The sequence below is a fragment of the Chlamydotis macqueenii genome, chromosome W (assembly GCF_036417535.1).
Source record: "Chlamydotis macqueenii isolate bChlMac1 chromosome W, bChlMac1.mat, whole genome shotgun sequence".
In the NCBI taxonomy this organism is placed as follows: domain Eukaryota; kingdom Metazoa; phylum Chordata; class Aves; order Otidiformes; family Otididae; genus Chlamydotis; species Chlamydotis macqueenii.
This window is the reverse complement of record NC_141592.1, coordinates 54,017,972-54,041,737: the sequence shown is the minus strand read 5'-3', so window position 1 is coordinate 54,041,737 and position 23,766 is coordinate 54,017,972. Positions and strand designations below refer to the sequence as shown.

Sequence of the window (23,766 nt, the reverse complement as noted above, 5' to 3'; positions counted from 1 at the left end):
ACTAAGTGCCCCTGGTACTCCAGGTATCCAACAAATCCCCCTTTTTGTTTTGAACAATCCAGACCCACTTTCATCATACGTTCCATAGCTTTCACAAAGCATTTTAAAATATACCCCAAAATCATCAGTGTCAACAGCAAACCTGTCAATAATACCAACCCATAAACTATCAAATCTTTTAGCCAGCCTGTGACCCCCAAGGATTTCAACCAGTCTGTTAACCTGCTTTCCACTTGTATTGCATGCATGTTGCATCGTAACTCTGCCAACTGATAGCGTATCGACTTAGAGTGATCAGAAACATTCATGCAACACATACCTTCAAAATCTTCACATCCATGTCCATGCGCTAATAACAAAAAATCAATGGCTGCTAGATTCTGCAAAAATATCATGACGCATGCTATCCATGTCTTCTAATAATCCCGATAACATGCTAGAGGTTAAATTCATTTGCTTTTGTGCCCAACAAGCTAATTTCTTTAAGTTAGCTAAAGTTTTTGCAGTTGCTGCCCAAGGAACAAATAAAGATAATGCTATCCGCTCAGCTGTCCCCAACAGGGTTAAATTGCTGTCACAATGGGGAGTCAATACTTTTAGTGACCTTCTTGCTCGAGTATGATTCCATAATGTTCTCATAGGTGGAGTAAACATTATCAATTTTCCAAAATAACATGGTCCTCCTATAGCCCCTTTTGGCACTCCCGACCAGGCCTGATCCCCACAAATTAAGAAGTATCCCGGGGGTATGGCCTTGGCCGTGTCATTCACCCAAAGAGGCATCTTTGAACCTTTCATTTCTGCTCCCACTGCTCCATTACAATAATCGCCTGAGCTGTTTTTACTACAATATCAACTAGGTTCATGGTTGTTGTTTGTTTGGGTTTTTTTGTTTGTTTGGTTTTTTGTTTGTTTTTTTTTTGTTGTTGTTCTTTGGGGGTTTTTTTGTTTGTTTTTTTCTGGGGTTTTTTTGGGGTTTTTTTTTTGTTTTTTGTTTTTTGTTGGTTTTTTTTGAGCCAGATTGTCTGTATTGAGTTGTTAATCATTTTTTGCAAGCATGGTATGTTAATGATTATGCCTAGTATGATGCCTATATCACAATTCCGATTTTAGTCAAGGACAGAAACCACCCAGTTATGCCACACACAAGCTTAGTTAATAAAATTACTGATCACATGTTATACATATTCATGATTACGAAGTAAAGCTAAGTTTCACTACCTTCTAGTAATTTTCTACTATAACATTTTTCTACTATTATAGATATAACAACTCCAGTAACTTTCTTATCTACAAGAGCAATGACTAGTTTTCTGCAGGCCTCTGTTGAAACAAGCCATAAATTCTGCTAACAATGTTTTGTATCTTAAAGCTTCCCTTCTCATTCCATGGCTTTCTTCCTGAGAGCATGATTGCATTCCTCCCCCAAGGTCGGTGTGCTTTCACTGATACCATACTGGCTCAGCGAAATACCACATCTCCCCCTTCTTTGTTTATGAGAAGAGGCTTGTTTCAACACTTTATCTGTTAAAGTCTGCACACATTTTAAGACACAGAATATAGATCAAAATACATATATAAAAGGAATGAATAAGCATCCTACAGCTACTAGTAACAAGCTTATATCAAGTCACCAAAAGATTTCTGAATATATCAAAACCATCACTTTGTTGCTGTTTTTGTACTCCTTTTTGCAAGTTTTGAATACTTTTGTGAATAGATTCCGAATGATGAGACAGATTCATGCAGCAAAGCCCATCAAAATCCTGACAATCATGATTTTGTGCTAATAATAAAAAAAAAAAATCTATTGCTGATCTACTCTGTTACTAACCCAACTATGCGAAAGACACCGCTGAGCAAGAGGATGATGATCAGCCGGGTCAGAGCAGAGAAGGGAGGCAGGCGCAGCACCTTCAGGGCGTCCCCTGTTGTAAATAAAGTGTGCTCTGGGCCCGTCCTCTCCCCTTCGCTCCGAGCCACCTCTGTTTATACCCTCAGCAGATTCCATGAAAGAGTACTGACTAGGTGTTGCTGCATGCATGGCCAGCGCACACAACAAGGCCCGACCAGACGTTGCTGCATGTGTGGCCAGCACATGCAACAAGGCCTGTCAAATATGCGCTCTGCAGGCTAACAGCGGTTCTGTTTTGTAAAGTAGCATAGTATATAGAATCTACATCAATTAACAGCGTTAATAGTGCCGATGCAGCTGTATTTATTTGCTTAGCAAGCCAACAGTCCAATTTATTTAGCGTAGTTAACGCCTAGGCACTTGCCACACCAGGTGTAAAGACTGAAGCAGCAATAATTTTACTTAGTTTCCAAAACTCTGTATTATCTTGGCAATCAGATTCAATGCTATGTATGCTTCATTTAGGTCTTTTATGCTGTCTGGATTTTGATATGTGCTTGCATGATTACGTCATGCTGTGTCATTGCAATGTATAGATCTTAAAGCATTTACAGTCATTACCACTCTAGAAACATTAGCTCTTGAATAGTTAAAAAAATTAGACAGAAGCCCATCTTTACTGATCCAAAAAAGTTCCATCTTTTGTAGTTTTAGCACTCAGCACTCGTGGCTGCTGCTGTTTTACACAGAGTTGCCGTCCTACCGGTATCTGGCAGGTCAACCAAACATGTTCTGAAAGGCTTACCCGCAGATGATACAGACAGGGATCCACTTGTTTACTGCTCCTGTAAAGACATAAGCGTATCCCTTCCCCCATGTTATAAGAGGGAACGGTCCTTCCACTTATACAAAGCTCGACTCAGACAGGAGTATCTGTTAACCATGTCAGGGGCAGGGGGGTGGGGGCGCCTGGCGGCGGCTGTGGCCCCGGGCATATAGGAGGAAAGAAAACTAAAACCCGAGGTTTAAGACAAGAATAGGGAGGGATCCTTAAAGCCACCGCTACAAGCAAAACAGACCATCACTAAAACCAAAGCAGGATAAGGAAAAAGGGAACAAGACAACCTCCCCCCACCCCTCCCTCTTCCCGGGCTTAACACCATCTCCACCTCCCTCCCCTGCCCCCTGAGCGGGACAGGGATGGGGGGCGGGCGGGAATAGGGAATGGGGGTTACAGACAGTTAATCACGCACTGCTTTATTGATATCAACGGTTTAACTGCTGCACCTACAGCAGCAACCATGACTGTAGCCTTTTGTTGTTCTAACATTCGCTCGACAGCTTCCAGCAGTTGCCCTGTACTAGATCCTTTTGGCAGCACACTAAGGGCTCTCTTAGTTTTTTCATTAGCATTATTAAAGGCAAGCATATCTAAGAACTTTGCTTTCATGTCATCATCCAGATCAGGGTGAGCCATAATTGCGGTGTGCAACCGATCAATACATTTCCCACATGGTTCTGTGGGACCTTGCCTTACTGACATAAAGGCAGGTCCGGACTTTTCATCGTGCACCCTAGCAAGCACTCTATAAGCCAAATCTTGGCCCAGTTGTAACACTTCAGTAGCAAATTGCGCTTGCCAATCACCTTAGGCCCCCCCTCACTAGCAAAACCACAACACGTGTGTAGGGTCCCTCTCCCATCAGCATTTGATTTTGCACCTCGAATAATGGATCACCCTGTTGTCGAGGCGATGCAGCTGCCCTATCACAAGCAGTCTGCCAGTACTGAAAGAACTGCAGCTGCTGTGACAGTAGCAAAAGCATCTGGACAATCATTCTAATATCATAAGGAGTTAACAACTGTGACAAAAAAATATGCTGCAACACAGATTGAGTATATGATGATTTTAGCACTGCACTGCACTTTTAGCTTCCTTCAATATTTTCCAGTCTAATGCTTGCCACACACTTCTCCCAGTATTATTGGTCACAACTGGAAATGCCATGGGCAAAGGCTGTCCTTCTATCAAAGCATCTCGAATCACCCCTTTCCACCGCGCTGTCAGATTCGGATTCAAATCCCCGGCCCCTCCCGCCGGCATCCCTTGCAAAGGTGCAAAAAGACTGATCTCACCCGATGCTCCGTTCGGAACGAATAGGTTGGATGCTGGCAGGTCTCGATGTGGCACAGGCGAAGGAGTTGACAAGTTTCCCAGCGACGCTTCTAGGCGAACCTCTAGGGCTTCCAGCCTTTTTAGCGTCTCTTGCAGCTGTGCGTCCTTTAAGCCGGATGAATGTTCATCCCCCTCTTCCTCACGCCGTGGTGGCAGGGAAGAAGGTGGTAACGGGGGATAAACCAGAGCTGTTGGTGCCGGCGAAAAGGCTCGTGACTCTGAGCCTGCGCTGGCACAGCGTGGCAGGGTGCCTGGCAGTGGTACATCTGGTGGTGGTGAAAAGCCTTTGGCAGTTTTTCCCTCTGGTGCCCACATATCTATAGTTATAGGGGCTGTGGCTGCATTTCCTGGAGTCCTTGCTGGGGCTCGAACCCCCCCACCCTCAGCACGAGCTGGGGCGGCGGCAGGGCTCGTTAAACCTGAGAACAGCATGCTAGTAGCGGAGGTGGACCCGTCGGCTGGAGTTAAGGCCGCAAAAGCAGATGTGGCAACTGAACGTTCGGCTTTCATGCTTATCAATGTTTTGTTAATTAGCCTCCACACGGTGGAGAGTTTGCTCGCCTCCTTTGATCCCTCACTTATTTCATCCCACAGCTCTTTTCCTATCTTTTCCCATGTCGGGAGTTCAAAAGCATCATCAACTGTGGAGATTAATTCCCTTTTCTTTGCCCACTGCAGCAAAGCTTCTAGGACGGCCGAGTCATAACTCAGTCCTCTCATAGAGAGCATATGTTGGAGGAGCTTAACCACTGCTGACTCCTCTTTGGTCAGTGTGGACCCCATCTCCTCCCCAGCCACTCGCCTGGCCAAGATGAGATTCCCTCCGTACCTTTTGAACCTTTTTGCGCTATAGCGACTTCCCGAGTGCCGGGGCAGCACTCGCCTTCGACCGGCTTCCGCCCCCTCATTTCTTCTTTCCTTCTTCGGTTCCGTCGGGATGTCCAACTCCGATCTGAGGGTCCCTGTTCGGGTGCCACCTGTTGACGCGGAAGTCACGGACACTGCTGACGACCAATATGATCAAGCAAATGCCAATTTATTGTTGATACATCCCGGTTAATATAGCCCTTCTAATTCCGTATCATGCGCAAGCTCTCTACTAATTGGTTAACTATATCATGCACACGCTCCTAGCTAAAATATGATTCGTTAAGTCTCTATGTTCACGCGCACGGCTCTCTCCACCTGCACCCTGCTTCATGTTCAGCCCCCAGTCACGTATGCCAGCTGTTTTCCTTCTTCTCAAGGTTGCTTCGTTTACTTTCTCACAGGAAGCTGCATTACTTTCTCACAGGCGGCCTCATTATTTTCTCACAGGTGGCTTCAGTACTTTCTCACAGGCAGCTTCAGTACTTTCTCACAAGCAGCTTCAGTGATGTCCTTGAGGCCTGCTGCTCACAAACATAACAATTCCATTCGGTCTGGATTGTTCACTAAGTGCTCCTGGTACTCCAGGTATCCAACATGAAGTGGCTCGAAAATGGACAGATTTATATCCGGAGGATGCTAGTAATATGAAACTGTTGTTTATTGGCCAGTCAGCATCGGATATTAGAAAGAAACTGCATAAAGTGGATGGTGCAGACAGGATGACAATTTTGCAATTGATGTTGATTGCATATAAGGTATATAATAACAGTGAGGAGGTAGAGGAGAAAGAGAAGTGAGGACGAGCAAAACCAGAAACTGCTTTGCTGGCTGCCCTGACAGAGGGACAGGGCAGAGGAAGAGGCAGAGAAAGTGTACAAGGAGGATTCAGAGGTAGAGGTAACAGCAGAGGTGGCTGTGGGACTTCTCTAGGAACGAATCATTGTGCCTATTGTAAACAAGAGGGTCATTGGAAGAAAGAATGTCCACATCTCTTAAATGGTAAAGAAAAAGAGGCAGAGGAAGCTGTTGGGGTAATGTCGGAGATTGGATTAGACTGAAGGGGACCGGCAGAAGCTATTAAAATTTCCCTGGCCAATCCTCTGGTTCCAGTCAAGCTGGAGAATGAAACAATAGATTTTCTAATTGATAGTTGGGCCACCCACTCTGTGGTAACTAGTTGTAAGGGCCATTAAGCATAAGTGTTGTTGGTGCGACAGGGAAAATAACTTTAAGACCATTTTTGCAGCCTATGGAGCTCTCAATTGCAGACACTAAATTAACACATACATTCCTCTATATGCCAGAGTGCCCCTTACCATTCCTCGGATGAGATTTGCTTTGTAAGTTAAATGCACAATTAACCTTCTCTGAAGATTCTGTTCAGCTACATATTCCCCTATAAAATGTGTGGAGAGCTCAGATATGTTTGTTAACTGAAAAAGATCCTGCAAAAGAAGAAAATGTTCTGGACAAAGTATTGGACGCGATAATACCTTTAGTATGGGCTTTGGGAATGCCAGGACGAGCCAGGAGCATGACTCTGGTAAAGATCAAAATAAAATCAGGAGCACAGCCAGTAAGAAAGAAACAATATCCAATTAAATTGGAAGTTCAAAAGGGACTAGAACCAGTAATAAACTCATTTTTAAAGCATGGATAATTAAGGGAATGTCATTTAGAATTTAATACTCCAATTTTGCCTGTAAAGAAACCTCACTCTCAGGAATATAGACTGGTACAGGACTTACGAGAGGTTAATATGAGAACTGTAAACGTGCACCCTGTGGTTCCAAATCCATATACCCTCCTTGCCTCCATTCCTGATAGCAATAATTATTCTACGGTGATAGACCTGAAAGATGCTTTCTTTTGCATGCCGGTGGATGAACAGAGCCAGACCATTTTTGCTTTTGAATGGGAAAACCCAACTACAACTCTGATGCAACTCTGTTGGACTGTCCTTCCCCAAGGATTCAGAATAGCCCCATGTTGTTTGGTAATGAATTGATGAGGGAGCTGGAGCAATGGCACAGCAAATACAATACCGGAACATTGTTACAGTATGTGGATGACTTGTTGATTGGACATCAAAGAAACAATTAAGGAGATTTTTTGGGAATGATTGGGTGGTGTCGATTATGGATTCCTAATTTCGGACTGATTGCTAAACCATTGTATGCTGCTATAAAAGGAACCAAAGGGGCATTCTGGACAACAGAATGTCGTAAAAGTTTTGATGAAATGAAGAGAAAATTGATGGAAGCCCCTGCCTTGAGACTCCTGAATTTGAGAAAACCCTTTCAATTATATGTACATGAAAGACAGCAAGTGGCAGTGGGAGTGTTGACACAAAAGTTGGGAAGCTGGAAAAAGTCAGTAAAGGTTGGCTCGCCTGCTTGAGGGCAGTAACCCTAATTGAGGAATCTCAAAAACTGACACTGGGCCAATCGATTACTATGTTTGTACCTCATGCTGTATTGTCTCTCCTTGAAAACAAGGGACACCACTGAATTTCCCCAAATAGGTTAGCTAAATATCAAGCTGTGTTACTAGAACAGGATGATGTCACATTTTCTTTGACCTCCACCTTGAATCCTGCTACCTTGCTCCCAATCTCTGAGTCTGATGAACTGCAGCATGATTGTCTAACCACTATCGAGCAAGTATTTTCCAGCAGGCCAGACCTACGGGATGAACCTCTGCTTGATGCAGAAGCAGAGCTCTTCACTGACAGTAGTAACTACATGTTGGAAGGAAAACGAAGATCCGGATACACAGTGGTAACTAATACCCAAACATTAGAAACTAAGGCATTGCCTAATCCAAAAATTGGAAAAAGATTATAGGAGTAATTGTAAAGCAAGGAAGAACCCCTGGAGAACACTGACAAATAGACTTTTCAGAATTACCTAGACAGGAGAAATCCAAAGGACAATGTTTAACCAAGTGGCTTGCCTGAAGTATAGGAATCATTATAGGGAAATGAGGAACATGAAGTATGTTTTGGTTTTTATTTAAGTTGTATAAAGGCAGTCATGAGGTGAGGATGGATGGATGGATGCTGTTGACAGTGTGGCCTTAATTGGACTGAAGAGCTGCTGGCAAGTTGGGGAGCAACTATAAAGCATGCTTCTAAGCTGCTCTACTTGGTACACGGGAGCCTTATGAGCAGATATTAGGTAGATAAAGCTATTACATTAAAACTTCAAGGCAGCTCAGTCACCATCTGGTGCCAAATAGGTGCGCGTGTGTGTTTGTAAGTCAAGGACAGGGCCAAGAAGCGAGGCTCACACAGGCGGCCCGCAGCTGGGACGAAACTCTCCTGGCCCAGACCCGAGCTAGCAGGGAGACAGCCCCAGGGTTGCAGAGGCGCCCATCTTGTGTCGGCCCCGCCGAGGTACCGCGAAGGGCGGAGAACGAGGACGACCGCAGCAGCATTTCTGCCCCCGCCTCCAGCCGTGACGCTACGACGAACCGCACAGGCGCAGCAGCTTCAAGCGCCTGTTGTATCCGGCCGGCGCCTTTTCTCTCTTCCCCCCTCCTCCCTCTCACCGTCCGTCCGTCCCTCCCTTCCTCCCTCCCTTCCTCCCTTCCTTTCTTCCCTCCCTCCCTCCCTCCCTCTCGCCCTCCAGGAGCCGCCGCGGTCGTTGTTGCCATCGCCTCCGCTGCTGCTGTGCGCGCCCTCCCTGCCCCCTGTGCGCCCTGCCGGCAGCGCCTCCGATCTCCCCGGCTGCCCCATGAAGCGATGGCAGCGGCCAACTTCGGCAAGATCCAGATAGGGATCTACGTGGAGATCAAGCGCAGCGATGGTCAGTGGGACAGGGGCGGCGGGAGGGGCCGGCCTAGCGGAGCGTGGGGCTCATTGTGTGCGCGGAGCCCATTGCGTGCGTGGGGCTCATTGTGTGCGCGGGGCCGGGGAGTGGCCGGGCCTGGCCCGTGCTGCCGTTGTCAGGGGAGCGCTCGCGCTTGGCGGCGGAGGGCGGTTGCGCGGAGCGCGAGCGGCGGCGGCCACCACTGGGGACGGGGAGACTGCAGCAGGGCGGGGAGGCGGCGGGGAGGAGCGGCTGCAGGGTAGGGGACTAAAATGGCGGGGAGAAGGGCGAGGTGGTTGCGAGGGGGATTAAGCAGGGATGGGATGGGCTCATGGGGGAGGAGAAAACGGGACAAGTGTGGAGTGTGCAATGAGACGTGCGGGGTGGTTGTGAATGGGGGTGATAAGGTGATCTGGGGAGGAGAGGAAAGCCTGGGGAGGTTTTGGCGGGGAGGTGGAAGGGCTTTAGGGGATAGGGTGAGGTGATGGAGGGAAGAAAGGCCTTCAGTGTAAAGCAATAACTTCTTGTTTGCTCTGGCATATGAGCAGTGTTCTGAAAAAAATGACACAACAGTATGAATGCCTTTGGCCACTTCCATCATTTGACAAAAAAGCTTGATGTTATTATTTCAGATGTTCCTTATGACTAAAACATAAGAAGAGTGCTTGCTATTTATGACCATGATTTGTTATTTCTCTCTTGGGGATCCAGTGTTTCTCATCTTGCCCAGCATCTCTTGATGGGAAGATGTATGGTGCTGTCTAGAAATGCATGTGAATAAAGGAAGTGTGTGTGTGTTAGGTTTAGGATGCTAACTTGTGACTTCAGCTGTTCAATTTAAGTGGGAATATGTTGTTCTGGTTTCAGAAAGGATGGAGTTAATCTTCCTCTCAGTAGCTGGTGTGTTTTGGATTTTGTGTGTGAAGAATGTTGATAAACACTCTGATGATATGAGTTGTTAATGAGATCAAGGACACTGTCCGGCTTTCCAAGTCTCGCTAATGTGCAGGTGGAGGAAGCTGGGAGAAAGACAGACAGAATAATTGACCCAAACTGGCCAAAGAGAGTATTCCATGGCATAAACATCATGCTCAGTATATAAGTGGAGGTTGCCCTCCCCAAGGGGGGGATATCCATTTTTCCATTTTTTTTCCATCTCGTATTTTTTGCTTGCTCACTGACATCGTTCCCTCTACCTTGCTGGCTCCCTCTCCCTCCTTTGCTTGCTGCTCAGTGTCGTTTCCATGATCGCTGCTCGGGATGGGCTGTATCGGTCATTGGGACATTGGGTGGTGAGAAATCATGCATTGTTCATTTTGTATATTTTAATATCCTTATATTCTGTTATTACTGTGGTTTTCCTTTGCTATTCTAGTAAACTGTCTTCAGGATTCAGGAGCTTACTAAAGAATAAGCAAATGTTTTTAAGGGAAGAAAGACCTGGAGGTCAAAGGCACAGAAGTTAGCATGATTTTGTCATGAGGCAGGAAACAAGTGACCAACAAGCTTTATGCAGCTTGATTGGTGTTGGCTGGACGCTATATTAAACCTAACCCCTCAATTTGTGCTTCATGACTTGTGTGTCACATGAAGAATCTGATAGATCTGGCAGTTATTTGCATAACTCCTGCAGATCTCTGTCTGATGTTTAAGAAAACCTCACTGTAGCAACTTGTTAAATTGTTTTTTTTTCTGTGGTCTGTGTAAATTTCTAATAAATATTACTGTTTGTTTTGTATGCCTTTGGAAAATAAAGCATGAGAACCTCCCCCCCGGGTTCTGCTCACTTCTAATGTCAGAAGTGAGGACAGTAACTCTTGAACATAACAATACTTATTTTCATTACTGGTAATGGTTTACATATTTTGCTGTATCACTTCAATATTTGATGCAGCACATTAAATATATTACACATCAATAATATACTAGGAGGATGCCTTCACAGCAGTTGCTCAAACTTTAGGGTTTTGAGCATTTGTGTTAACTTAGTCCTTGTGTGAGCAATTGCACTGTGGTGTCATACCAGAGTTATGGTCCTGGTTATTGTGAGGTTTGCTTGTTTTTCATTGGGACTGGAGGAGGAGATGCCCTGTTATGGCTCAGGCTACTGTGGTGTCCAGTCATTCTCTTCCCAGTAAACTGTAGGAGGAACTGTCCTAGGTATGTGGAAGGGAGCATTTTGAGAAAGATATCGAAGGACAGCCAGCACTAGATTGCATTTAGATTACATTGCCTTTCAGAAGGTAGTTTTCCAACCTGAGCAGTAGTTGCACAGGCAATCGAGATTGATCTAGCTGTTTCTAACAAGGGGAGATCTTGCTGCCTGTGCCTCTGTGAGCTGTGTTGTTCCTACAAACTCTCTCTCCCATCCAGTGTGGCCAATGATTTTTTTTTTTCTCTGTTGATTTAATACATTAATTGATGATTTGATTCACTAAACAGAGTAGAAAAATTTTGGATGTGCTAGTTTTCTGCAGGATTATTGAGTTCAAATGACTCAGAGGGATCTGTGACCCCAACAGTATCAGTGTATAGGAAATAAATGGCCAGGATGAAGCGGAGGTGAGAAGTATGATCTTCTGGTTCAGTAACAGTGAGCTACCTGGATCTGCTCTACCCAGAACTATATCCTAGGTAGAATCAGGGCTGTGTGTCATACTAGCTATTCTAAGCTGAAAGCATGATTAAAACCGTTCAAGAAACTTTTGGAGAAAGTGGTGTGTTGGTATGGGCTTTTTTTGATATGTTGTCTTGTCTGTAATAAGTCCTTTTTAAAAATTTGTTCTGGTTTTGTTTAGTGAGGGGGGGGCCTAAGGTGGTAGCTTCTGTAGGAAACTGCTAGAAGTTGCTACTCTTTGTTCAGTGGACTCGGACGGGCCTAGGGCGGACCTGCTGCTGGCCAAGGCCGAGCCGATTGGTAGCAGAATGTTCCCTGATAATGCCTCTGCGATAACGTATTTAAGTAGGGGAAAACAGGAAAAAAAAAAAAAGAGAGATGTGAAGCAGCTGAGCGGGGGGCAGAGAGGGGGAGGCATAAGCCTTGTGGGCCTTGCAGGCCTCACCCTCTGGCCTCCCACTGGGCAGCCGACTGGGCCCAACTTGGCCCGGCCCGGCTGCAAGAAGTGGAGAGGAGATGAGAAGTGAATAAGATGCAAAAAGGATCCTGAGAGGCGTCTGCCAGCCTGTTGTGAGGAATGGCTGCAGATGCCAAGGTCAGTGAAGAAGGAGGGGGAGGAGTAATATGGCTCCTGGCCAAGATTCTCCTGAAGCTTGTGGTGAAGACCATGGTGGAGCAGGTTGTCCCCCTGCAGCCCGTGGAGGACCCCACGCCAGAGCAGGTGGAGGCCTGAAGGAGGCTGTGGCCCGTGGAGGGCCTGCTGGGGCAGCTGTTCTGGAGGGACTGCACCCCGTGGAAGAGATGACCCACGCCGGAGCAGTTTCACAAAGGACTGTGGCCCGTGGGAGGGACCCCACGATGGAGCAGAGGAGGAATATGAGGAGTTCTTCCCCCGACAACGACGCAGCGGCGTAAAACAACGCGTGATGAACTGACCGCGACCCCCATTCCCTCTTCCCCCCTGTGCCGCTCGGGGGGGGGAGGTAGTAGAGATAATGTTAAGCCTGGGGAGAGGGAGGAGTCGGGGGAGGTTATCTTGTTCCCTGTCTCATTCTCCTGCTAGTTTAAGAAATAAATGAATAGTTTTCCCCAAGTCGAGTCTGTTTTGCCCGTAACGGTAACTTTAAGGATCTCTCCCCGTCCTTATCTCAAACTTTGAGCCCTTCTTCTTATATCATCTCCTCCTATTCTCTCGGAGGGTGGGGGGAGTGAGAGAGAGACTGCGTAGTCTGGTCCCGATCAGGGCTGAACTATGACAAAATTAAATATTGTTTTGAGAGGTAAGTATAATAACTCTTTAAAATTTCCTTATTTACCTGTTTATTTGCTGAATCCAGAGAAGAATAAAGTTTTAGTTTTTTAATCGGGTCATTTAAAAAAGTATGCATTTTTTCCTGTCTGTCCATCAGTTATGTTAAACACTTTTCTGAATACAGAGCTTTATTAATTCTAGATAGCTCTATTTTTCTTTAAATAAAAATAAAAACTAACAGAATAGGAACTTTTTGATGAAACATCACTGTTAAATGTCATACTTGTTCATTACAACAAAATTGCAAAGATATGTAGAACACAGTAAATGTGAGAATGTGACCAGAACATAATGGAAAGAAGATACATATTCTGTCATTTTGACAAGTTCTAATTAGGTTTAAGTGTTTCATGAGAGATTTCTTATAGGACTGAATAGAAAAGAGATGTTTTACAAATTAAAAGCATTATTAAAACTCGTGGCCAAAACTACACAAAAAACATTGTTTGGATAAAACCCAACATTTTCAAGGACTGATGCTGCAGAGCTGCTTGCTGTGTATCTTTTTTTTCTCAGTGGGTAAATACTGGTATAAATGTAATCTAGAGTTGCAGATAATATTTTAAGTTATAACTGGAATAATTAGTTATGTTCATGTAATGTAAGAGTGTATTAAGTCAACTAGTTTGGCTTTTTATAATAATTTCTGATACTGAAATTTACTACTTATTTCAGTATAATTTATCTATGTTGCTTGAAATATGCCTTGGTGTCACAGTCCACTCGGGACTCATGATGATTCTTTTACTGTGATCTCGAAGTGCAAAATTAAGGCGAACATGCCAAAAGGGTTGTTTTCAATCAAACAGTACAAACTTCGAAGAACAAGTCGGGCAAAAAGGCCAGGAGGCCGGCGTGGATGAGCAAGGAGCTCCTGGACCAACTGAAAGTAAAAAAGGAATCCTATAGAGGGTGGAAACGGAGACAGGTAGCCTGGGAGGACTACAAAGAGGCTGTGTGAGTGGCCAGGGATAAGGTAAGAAAGGCCAAAGCCCTGGCAGAACTGAATCTGGCCAGGGATAGAAAATGCAACAAGAAGAGCTTTTATAGGTACGTAGGGGACAAAAGAAAGTCCAGGGAAAATGTAGGCCCCCTCCAGAAGGGAACTGGTGTCCTGGTTACCCAGGACATGGAGAAGGCTGAGGTTCTCAATGACTTTTTTGCCTCAGTCTTCACCGACAAGAATTCTTGTCCCACCGCCCAAGCTGTAGAAGGTGCAAGCAGGGACTGCGAGGATGAAGAACCGCCCACTGTGCTCGAAGAGCAGGTTCGGGATCATCTGAGGAACTTAAAGGTGCACAAGTCCATGGGACCTGATGAGATCCATCCGCGGGTCCTGAGGGAACTGGCGGATGAAGTTGCCAAGCCACTGGCCATTGTATTTGAGAAGTCGTGGCGGTCTGGTGAGGTCCCCGATGACTGGAAGAGAGGGAACATAACCCCCATTTTTAAAAAGGGGAATAAGGAAGACCCAGGGAACTACAGGCCGGTCAGCCTCACCTCTGTGCCTGGCAAGGTCATGGAGCAGATTCTCCTGGAAACCATGCTAAGGCACATGGAGAGCAAGGAGGTGATTGGTGACAGCCAACATGGCTTCACCAAGGGCAGATCGTGCCTGACCAATTTGGTGGCCTTCTATGACGGGGTGACGGCATCGGTGGACAAGGGATGAGCAACTGACATCATCTGCCTGGACTTCTGCAAAGCTTTTGACACTGTCCCACACGACATCCTTCTCTCTAAACTAGAGAGACATGGGTTTGATGGACGGACCACTAGGTGGATAAGGAGTTGGCTGGATGGCCGCACTCAGAGAGTGGTGGTCAACGGCTCAATGTCCATGTGGAGACCGGTCACGAGTGGCGTCCCTCAGGGGTCCGTGTTGGGCCCAGCCCTGTTCAACATCTTTGTGGGTGACATGGACAGTGGGATAGGGTGCACCCTCAGCAAGTTTGCTGATGACACCAAGTTGTGTGGTGCCGTCGACACGCTGGAAGGGAGGGATGCCATCCAGAGGGACCTTGACAGGCTGGAGAGGTGGGCCCATAAGAACCTCATGAAGTTCAACCAGGCCAAGTGCAAGGTCCTGCACCTGGGTCATGGCAATCCCAGGCACAAATACAGGCTGGGCGGGGAATGGATGGAGAGCAGCCCTGAGGAGAAGGACTTGGGAGTGCTGGTGGATGAGAAGCTCAACAGGAGCAGGCAATGCGCCCTTGCGGCCCAGAAGGCCAACCGCATCCTGGGCTGCATCAAGAGGAGCATAGCCAGCAGGTCGAGGGAGGTGATTCTGCCCCTCTACTCTGCCCTGGTGAGACCCCACCTGGAGTATTGCGTCCAGCTCTGGAGCCCCCAACATAAGAAGGACATGGACCAGCTGGACAAGGTCCAGAGGAGGGCCACAAAGATGATAAGAGGGCTGGAGCACCTCTCTTATGAGGACAGGCTGAGAGAGTTGGGGCTGTTCAGCCTGGAGAAGAGGAGGCTCCGGGGAGACCTGATAGCGGCCTTCCAGTACCTCAAGGGGGCCTATAAGAAAGATGGGGAGAGGCTGTTTAGTAGGGCCTGTTGCAATAGGATGAGAGGTAATGGTTTTAAGATAGAGGGAGGTAGATTTAGATTGGATATTAGGAAAAAAAATTTTACAATGCGAGTTATAGAACACTGGAACAGGTTTGCCCAGAAAGGTGGTGGAAGCCCCATCCCTGGAAACGTTCAAGGCCAGGCTGGATGAGGCTCTGAGCAACCTGACCTAGTCAGGGATGTCCCTGCTCCTTGCAGGGGGGTTGGACTAGATGACCTTTGAAGGTCCCTTCCAACTCTAACCATTCTATGATTCTATGATTCATTATTTTGCCCGTAAAGCGGCACGTGATAGATAAAAGGGAGTGGAAAGGAAAGATAAGTAAAGACAGGAAAGAGGATAATAGCTACCACCGCGGGTCCAAGGCATCCCTATGGTCCCAGATCCAGGCAGCGTCCCGCTGGTCTTCACGATCGATGTCAATGGCAGTCCTTGGTGGGGGGAATTCTCAGGGGTCTTATTGTTAGGGGTCGACCTTTTATGCTAAGTAACAAACCTTGCTCCTCCTTTGCTTTGGGGATCTCCACCTTTCTCAGAGCTCATTACCCGATCTCCACCTCTCCCAGGTGGCACTGTTGCACATGCCCTGAGGGGAGTGTCCAAGGCGTGGTTTACCTCAGAGGTGGGTAGCCTTTAGGATGGAGGTGTGGTTTTGTATTATAATGACATTATAATGAGCAAAGTGTTGGGATAGCTGTTGCGATCCATCTTCATCTTCCTTGATAGCAGCTATGCAGTTAGCTTCGCAGCTCAGGTCCTTCCCTGATAACGGAGAACGGACAGTCCATTCAGCGCACCTCCCCCCCCTTCCAGGAGTGTTACACCTCTTGTATCCATAGAAACCGCATTCCACTCATGGGAGCAGCAACTGAGGCTTACAGCAACTCATGTCAAGTTGTGAGCCTAACTTTTAGGCCACATCAAATCCATAGTCTAACTGGAGGTGCCGTGTCCTTGATGACAAGGTTGAGACAATGCTGATCTTCTGACTGACTCTTACATTTGGTAATCTATCTTAGAAATAGTAAAGAACTTGTTCATTTTAGGTTGTGAATTGCTAAGAATGGACTGCATTTCCAGTCTTGAAAAATGTGCCTTATCACATGGAAGCTTAGGGAAGTAGAGAGGTGCCCATGCTTCTGCTTCTTCACTCACTTTTTTTTTTTTTTTTATTTTTCCCTTCTTAAATATGTTGTCACAGAGGCGTTATGACTGTCACCAATTGGCTTGGCCCTAGCAACGACGTGTCCACCCTAGACCCGACCGAGTCCACTGGACAAAGGGGAAACTTCTAGCAGCTTCTTGCAGAAGCTGACACTGTAGCGCCCCCCCCCCCAACAGAGAAATTAATTATATATTTGCTCATTTGGAAAGCAGAGGGGAATACAGTTCTGATCTCACTGTGACAGAATGACAGAAATAATCTAACAGGAACGAGGAAAGGGATGTTCTTGTAACTGGAAGAGTGACTGAAGATTTGACAGAACTTGCAGGAAGGGAAAAATGCTAAATTTTTAGGGATTAACCATCAAATAGTGTAAAAAAGAAAGATTATGAGCTCGTGCCCATTTTTTTTTTTCATAATACAAGGACAGGAGAGCTGTCAGTGTTTGAAAGAGAAAACTTAAAACGGATAAAGGAGAATAAACTAGGTACAGTTATCATGTGGAGCTTGTTACCAGAGGAGGTAGAATCTAGAAGCACAGTAGATTTTTAAGAAGGATGTTGATGTGGATGGTAGGAATATCCAATTTTACACTAAAAATTAAAAAAAAAATACACCAGCATTGCAGGCTTCTCTTGCCAGCTAACCTACCCCGCACGCACTGGAGCCCCGCCCCGGGGAAAGCAGGGCATCACACGGATACCGTCAAGCCAAGCCTTCAATTTAATGCTGCGCAACACAGGGTTAAATACCCGTACACCCGCTACGCACGCGAACGCACCCGCCCCCCTGCGCCCATGAATCTATCCGTGCCCGCCACGCACCTGCCCCTGCGCCCATGGACTTATCCGTGCCCACCACGTACGTGGACGCACCTGCCCCCTGCACCCATGGACCTATCCGCGCCTAGCGCGCGAATCACTGCAGACTGCCCCTCCTGCATACATGCAGCCCTGCTAACGTTACCCCACACAGCATCTGTAAAAGGTAGTTTCTGTTCTACCTGAGTCTGTAGTTTAAATAACCTCTAATTGACGCGAAGTAGGAAGAAATCTTGCCTGTGGCTGTGTTATTTTGTAATTGCCTACTTAAAAATTTTCTTCATTTGTCTCTGAAGCAGCTGGAACTGGTCACGGTCAATGATAATCCATCTAGTCCAAAACCTAATGGCAGCTCCTCTCCTTAGGCTTGCCAAAGTATTGTAACTGTTTTGCCTTCAAACATAAACAAGATGAAATTTTTGTAATGGTAAGGGCTGTAAATTTTTTTCTTTAAAGCCCAACTTCGGTGCAATTGGTGTTTCTCAGAACTGAGAGGTCTGTACCATCCTCTGTCTTCTGGGTATGTATGATGATCTTGATCTTCACATACACCTCCCAATAGCAACAATGATTTTATAGCAAGGTAGAAGGTATAATGATGCTATAAAAATTCTATTCAGGTTAGAGTAGTCACTCTATTTTACAAGCTCTTGAGGGTAGATTTAAATGGCAATGTGTTTTTACTCTTTCCTTTTGTGACATTCCTTCCCTGTGATTAAGACTTTTTTTTGTTACCACATTTAAATCATTTGACTCAATTACCTAAATCCTATGTAAGCCATATGGACACAGTGTGTCTTTGTCCTTACATAGTGTACAGATCACACGCAGAGTTTCAAGTCTACTATTGCTGGTGGAGCTAATGGGTCCAACATTTAGGCTTACTTATTCAGTGTAGATTCTCATATTGTTACATCCAGAGTTTCTGGGGATTGTTGGTCAACATAGAAGTGTTGACCAGGAGGATGTGTTATTTTCTGTGTCGTTTTTCAAATAACTTTTTAAGTGTTCTGCTTTTGTTATGCAATAAGTGTATTTTCACTGTAACTTGCAGATTCTCAGATATTTATGTAGATCTTCTGTATTTTGTATAAATAGCTTTTGAATGACAAGAATTGAAGTCCTGATCTTCAGAGAATCTTCTCATCTTTGTTCCATAAGCGTGTTTAATACAGCATTACATACTGGCAATAATGTCTTTAGAGCTGTATATGGCTACTAGGATTACATAGCTTGTATTGCATGTTTTTTCCCCTCATCATGTTATGGGGGTATCTATCGTTTATTTCTGTTTGGTAAGTAGAGTTATTGCTCTTTCCACCCACCCTCTATAACGGCCTGTAGCCTGGGGTCAGTTTTACTTGTGTTTTCTTCTTATGGCTTTATGAACTGAAGACTTTGCCATGCTGCTGCTTAGCAGCATGGCACCAAGTATAGCTTCCCACCTTGCTGAGGTGGGAAGAAATGATAAATCATTGGGAAGAGATCATGCCTGACTACATTTCCAGATGTAGGGTAGAAGGGTTTTATGGAGCTGTAATACATTTTTTGTTATTTCTGTTCATCTGTTTCAAAAATAGGAACAAACTTTCAGGTATACGAGCAATTCTATTTGCTTACTTGAAAGCTTATCTATGTTTTCCAGTTTTGCCACTTGTGTCTTTTCAGAACTGAATGTTTCCTTGAATTTCTTTTTAGCTTTTTGAGGGAATAATTACAGTTCCTTCTAATGTAATTTTTTAAAACTTGCTTGCAGTTGTATATTCCAAATCTTCAGGATTTATTGTGACTTGGTATTTGGGGTTTTATTTAAATTGTTCTCAATACTGAACTGAACATAGACACTAAAACAAATGTTCCTAGCTACAACATTTGGACCAATTTTTCCTGGGTTTTGGTAGAGATTTTGATACTTACTTAAGACTGTTAGACACTCATTATAATTAAATTAGCTACAGTTAATTTTGACTATTGGTGTGATTCCACAGCTGTTTGAGATATTTAACTCTGGGCTGCTTTTGTCTGTCCACTGCATCAGTGTTAGTTTTTAATTAAATATGTTGAAAGGATCTAAAACTATGGTAATTCAGATGTAGATTGTCTTAAACTACTGTTAGTTATATCTGCAAACCTGTTCATATTGTATATTGTCGTAATTCAGCCCCAATCGGGACCAGACTACGCAGTCTCTCTCTCACTCTCCCCTCACCCTCCAAGAGAACAGGGGGAGAACTGGTAAACAAAAAAACAAAAAAAAAAACAGGGAAAAAAAAAAACCAACAAAAACCACGTGGGTTGAGATTGAACAAAAAGTAAATTTAACAGTAACAACAGAAGAAAACAAAACAGTGATGGAATACAAATACTGTATAATGCCTTACAACAAATCTCCACACCCAGTTTCTTCCAAGTAGCAGGAGGTTCCCTTTAGCACCCTCCTCACTGATATACTGAGCATGATGTCAGATGGGATGGAAGAGCCCTTTGGCTAATTTGGGTAAATTAACCCCAGCTGTTAGCTAATTAGTTAACTATCCCAGCCATAGGGGCTACCAGCTTCAGTTCTCCACCCAGCTCAGGTAAATATTAACTCTATCCTGGCCAGAACCAGGACATTATCCACCCCTTATTCCATACCATCTATATCATGCCCAGATCCTACACTTTCTGATTAATCATCAACTTTTTCTTCCTTTGATCTACTTGTATGCAGACACACAGATTTAACTCCCTTAGTCCATGGCCCATCCCTTCAAAAGGTCTGTTGAGTTTATCCAGTCCATAACTTTGGGCTCCATCTGTCATAACAGTCACTCAGCGTAGGACAGACAACAATGTTTACCCCAATTTTTGAAGGTTCCACCACCCATTGTTTTCAGTGTCGTTTTGAGCAGCCCATTATACCTTTCAATTTTTCCAGAGGCTGGTGCATGATAGGGGATGTGGTATACCCACTCAATGCCATGCTCTTTGGCCCAGGTGTCTATGAGGTTGTTTCAGAAGTGGGTCCCGTTGTCCGATTCAATTCTTTCTGGAGTGCTATGTCGCCATAAGACTTGTTTCTCAAGGCCCAGGACGGTGTTTCAGACGGTGGCATGGGGTACAGGATATGTTTCCAGCCATCCAGTGGTTGCTTCCACCATTGTAAGAACATGGCGCTTGCCTTGGAGAGTTTGTGGGAGTGTAATGTAATCAATTTGCCAGGCCTCTCCATATTTATACTTCAGCCATCGTCCTCCATACCACAGAGGCTTTAACCGCTTGGCTTGTTTGATTGCAGCACATATTTCACATTCAAGGATAACCTGTGCAATAGTGTCCATGGTTAAATCCACCCCTCGATCACGAGCCCATTTGTATGTTGCATCTCTTCCCTGATGGCCTGAGGTATCATGGGCCCACCAAGCTAAAAATAGTTCACCCTTATGCTGCCAGTCCAGATCCACCTGAGCCACTTGAATCTTAGCAGCTTGATCCACTTGCTGGTTGTTTTGATCTTCAGTGGCCCAACTCTTCGGTACGTGGGCATCTACGTGACGTACTTTTACAACCAGATGCTCTAACCGGACAGCAATATCTTGCCACAGTGCGGCAGCCCAGATGGGTTTGCCCCTACGCTGCCAGTTGCTCTGCTTCCATTGCTTTAACCACCCCCACAGAGCATTTGCCACCATCCATGAGTCAGTGTAGAGATAGAGCACAGGCCATTTTTCCCATCCAGCAATGTTTAAAGCCAGCTGGATGGCTTTCACCTCTGCAAACTGACTCGATTCACCTTGGCCTTCAGCAGCTTCTGCAACTCGTCATGTAGGACTCCACACAGCAGCTTTCCACTTCCAATGTTTTCCTACAATACAACAGGACCCATCAGTGAACAGGGCATACTGCTTCTCATTTTCTGGGAGGTTGTTATATGGTGGGGCCTCTTCAGCATGCGTCACTTCTTCCTCTGGTGGCTTTCCAAAATCCTTGCCTTCTGGCCAGTCTGTAATTATTTCTATATATGTCTGGGCGATTGGGGTTTCCTATTCAGGCCCGTTGTGTGAGCAGTGCAACCCACTTGCTCCATGTAGCATCTGTTGCATGATGCGCAGAGGGGACCCTTCCTTTGAACATCCAGCCCAGCACTGGCAGTCGGGGTGCCAGGAGGAGCTGTGCTTCGGTACCAATCACTTCTGAAGCAGCTCGAACTCCTTCGTATGCTGACAGGATTTCTTTTTCGGTTGGAGTATAGCAGGCCTCAGATCCTTTATATCCCTGGCTCCAAAACCCAAGGGGTCGACCACGGGTTTCCCCTGGTGCTTTCTGCCGGAGACTCCAGGTAGGGCCATTCTCCCCAGCTGCGGTGTAGAGCACATTTCTTACCTCTTGCCCTGTCCGGACTGGCCCAAGAGCCACCGCATGAACAATTTCTTGTTTAATTTGTTCAAAAGCCTGCTGTTGTTCAGGGCCCCATTTAAAATCATTCTTCTTTCGGGCTACTTCATACAGAGGGCTTACAATCATACTATAATTTGGGATATGCATCCTCCAGAAACCCACAACGCCCAGGAAAGCTTGCATTTCCTTTTTGTCAGTCAGTGCAGCCATAGCTGTTATTTTTTTTTTACTATATCTATTGGAATCTGACAACGCCCATCTTGCCATTTTATCCCCATAAACTGTATCTCTCTTGCAGGTCCTTTCACCTTACTTCATTTTATGGCAAACCCAGCTTTCAGAAGGATTTCAATTATTTTCTCCCCTTTTTCAAAAGCTTCTTCTGCTGTGTTGCCCCATACAATGATGTCATCAATATATTGCAGGTGCTCTGGAGCTTCATCCTTTTCCAGTGCAGTCTGGATCAGCCCATGGCAAATGGTGGGGCTGTGTTTCCACCCCTGGGGCAGTCGATTCCAAGTGTACTGGACCCCCCCTCCAAGCGAAAGCAAACTGCGGCCTGCATTCTGGTGCCAATGGGATTGAAAAGAACGTGTTGGCAATATCAATGGTGGCATACCACTTGGCTGCCTTGGATTCCAGTTCATACTGAAGTTCTAAGATGTCTGGCACAGCAGCACTCAGTGGTGGTGTTACCTCATTCAGGCCACGATAGTCCACTGTTAACCTCCACTCTCCATTAGATTTTCTCACTGGCCATATGGGACTGTTAAAAGGTGAGTGGGACTTGCTGATCACTCCCTGGCTCTCCAGCCGATGAATCAGCTTATGGATGGGCATCAGGGAGTCTCAGTTGGCGCAGTTGTGGTAGCAATTGGCACCTTCAGCCATCTTCAACCTTCAGCAACCCCACAACAGAAGGGTCCTCTGAGAGACCAGGCAAGATGGACAACTGTATAATTTCCTCTATCTCCAAAGCACTGTCGTAGTTCAGCCCTGATCAGGACCAGACTACGCAGTCTCTCTCTCACTCCCCCCACCCTCCGAGAGAACAGGGAGAGAAAATATAAGGAAAAACAGCTCGAGGTTTGAGATAAGGACAGGGAGAAATCCTTAAAGTTACCGTTACGGGCAAAACAGATTTGACTTGGGGAAAACTATTCATTTATTACTACAAACAGCAGGAGAATGAGACAGAGAACAAGATAACCTCCCTCCACCCCTCCCTCTTCCCAAGCTTAACATTATCTCTACTACCTTCCCCTCCCTGAGCGGCACAGGGGGGAAGAGGGAATGGGGGTTGCGGTCAGTTCATCATACGTTGTTTCACGCCGCTGCTTCATGGTCGGGGGAAGAACTCCTCACATTCCTCCCCTGCTCCATTGTGGGGTCCCTCCCACAGGCCACAGTCCTTCGTGGAACTGCTCTGGCGTGGGTCATCTCTTCCACGGGGTGCAGTCCCTCCAGAACAGCTGTCCCAGCGGGCCCTCCATGGGCCACAGGTGCCTTCAGGCATCCACCTCCCCCGGTACGGGGTCCTTCACGGGCTCCAAGTGGATCTCTGCTCCTCCGTGGACCTCCATGGGCTGCAGGAGGACAACCTGCTCCACCACGTTCGTCACCACAGGCTGCAGGGGAATCTTGGCCAGGAGCCGCATTACTCCTCCCCCTCCTTCTGAACTGACCTTGGCATCTGCAGCCGTTCCTCACAACAGGCTGATAAAAAAAGATCCTGAGAGATATCTACATCTTATTCACTTCTCATCTCCTCTCCACTTCTTACAGCCAGGCTGGACCGAGTCGGGCCCAGTTGGCTGCCCGGCGAGAGGCCAGAGGGTGAGGCCTGCAAGGCCCATGAGGCCTGCGCCTCCCCCTCTGTGCCTCTGCCCCCACTCAGCTGCTTCACATCTTCTCTCCTCTTTTTTTTTTCTGTTTTCCCCTTCTTAAATACGTTATCGAAGAGGCATTATCACGGAACATTCTGCTACCAATCGGCTTGTCCTTGGCCAGCAGCAGGTCCACCCTAGGCCCGGCCGAGTCCACTGAACAAAGGGGAGCGACTTCTAGCAGTTTCCTACAGAAGCTACCACCTTAGGCCCCCCCCTCACTAACAAAACCACAACAGCACCTACACCAAAAGCCCACCGATACCCTTTTGGGTTCTTGAAATATCC

General features: G+C 46.0%; 1 protein-coding gene across 3 annotated transcripts in view; it reads left to right on the top strand.

Moving 5' to 3' along the window:
- The first annotated feature begins 8,646 nt into the window (after nucleotides 1-8,646).
- The window catches only part of LOC147596818 (kinesin-like protein KIF2A), a 99,130-nt gene continuing 84,010 nt past the window's right edge, over nucleotides 8,647-23,766 (top strand). For all 3 annotated transcript variants that reach the window (XM_086769531.1, XM_086769530.1, XM_086769528.1), the window contains exon 1: nucleotides 8,647-8,710. In XM_086769531.1, the coding sequence (XP_086625657.1) occupies nucleotides 8,647-8,710 (64 nt within the window). The remainder of the gene's footprint in view (nucleotides 8,711-23,766) is intronic.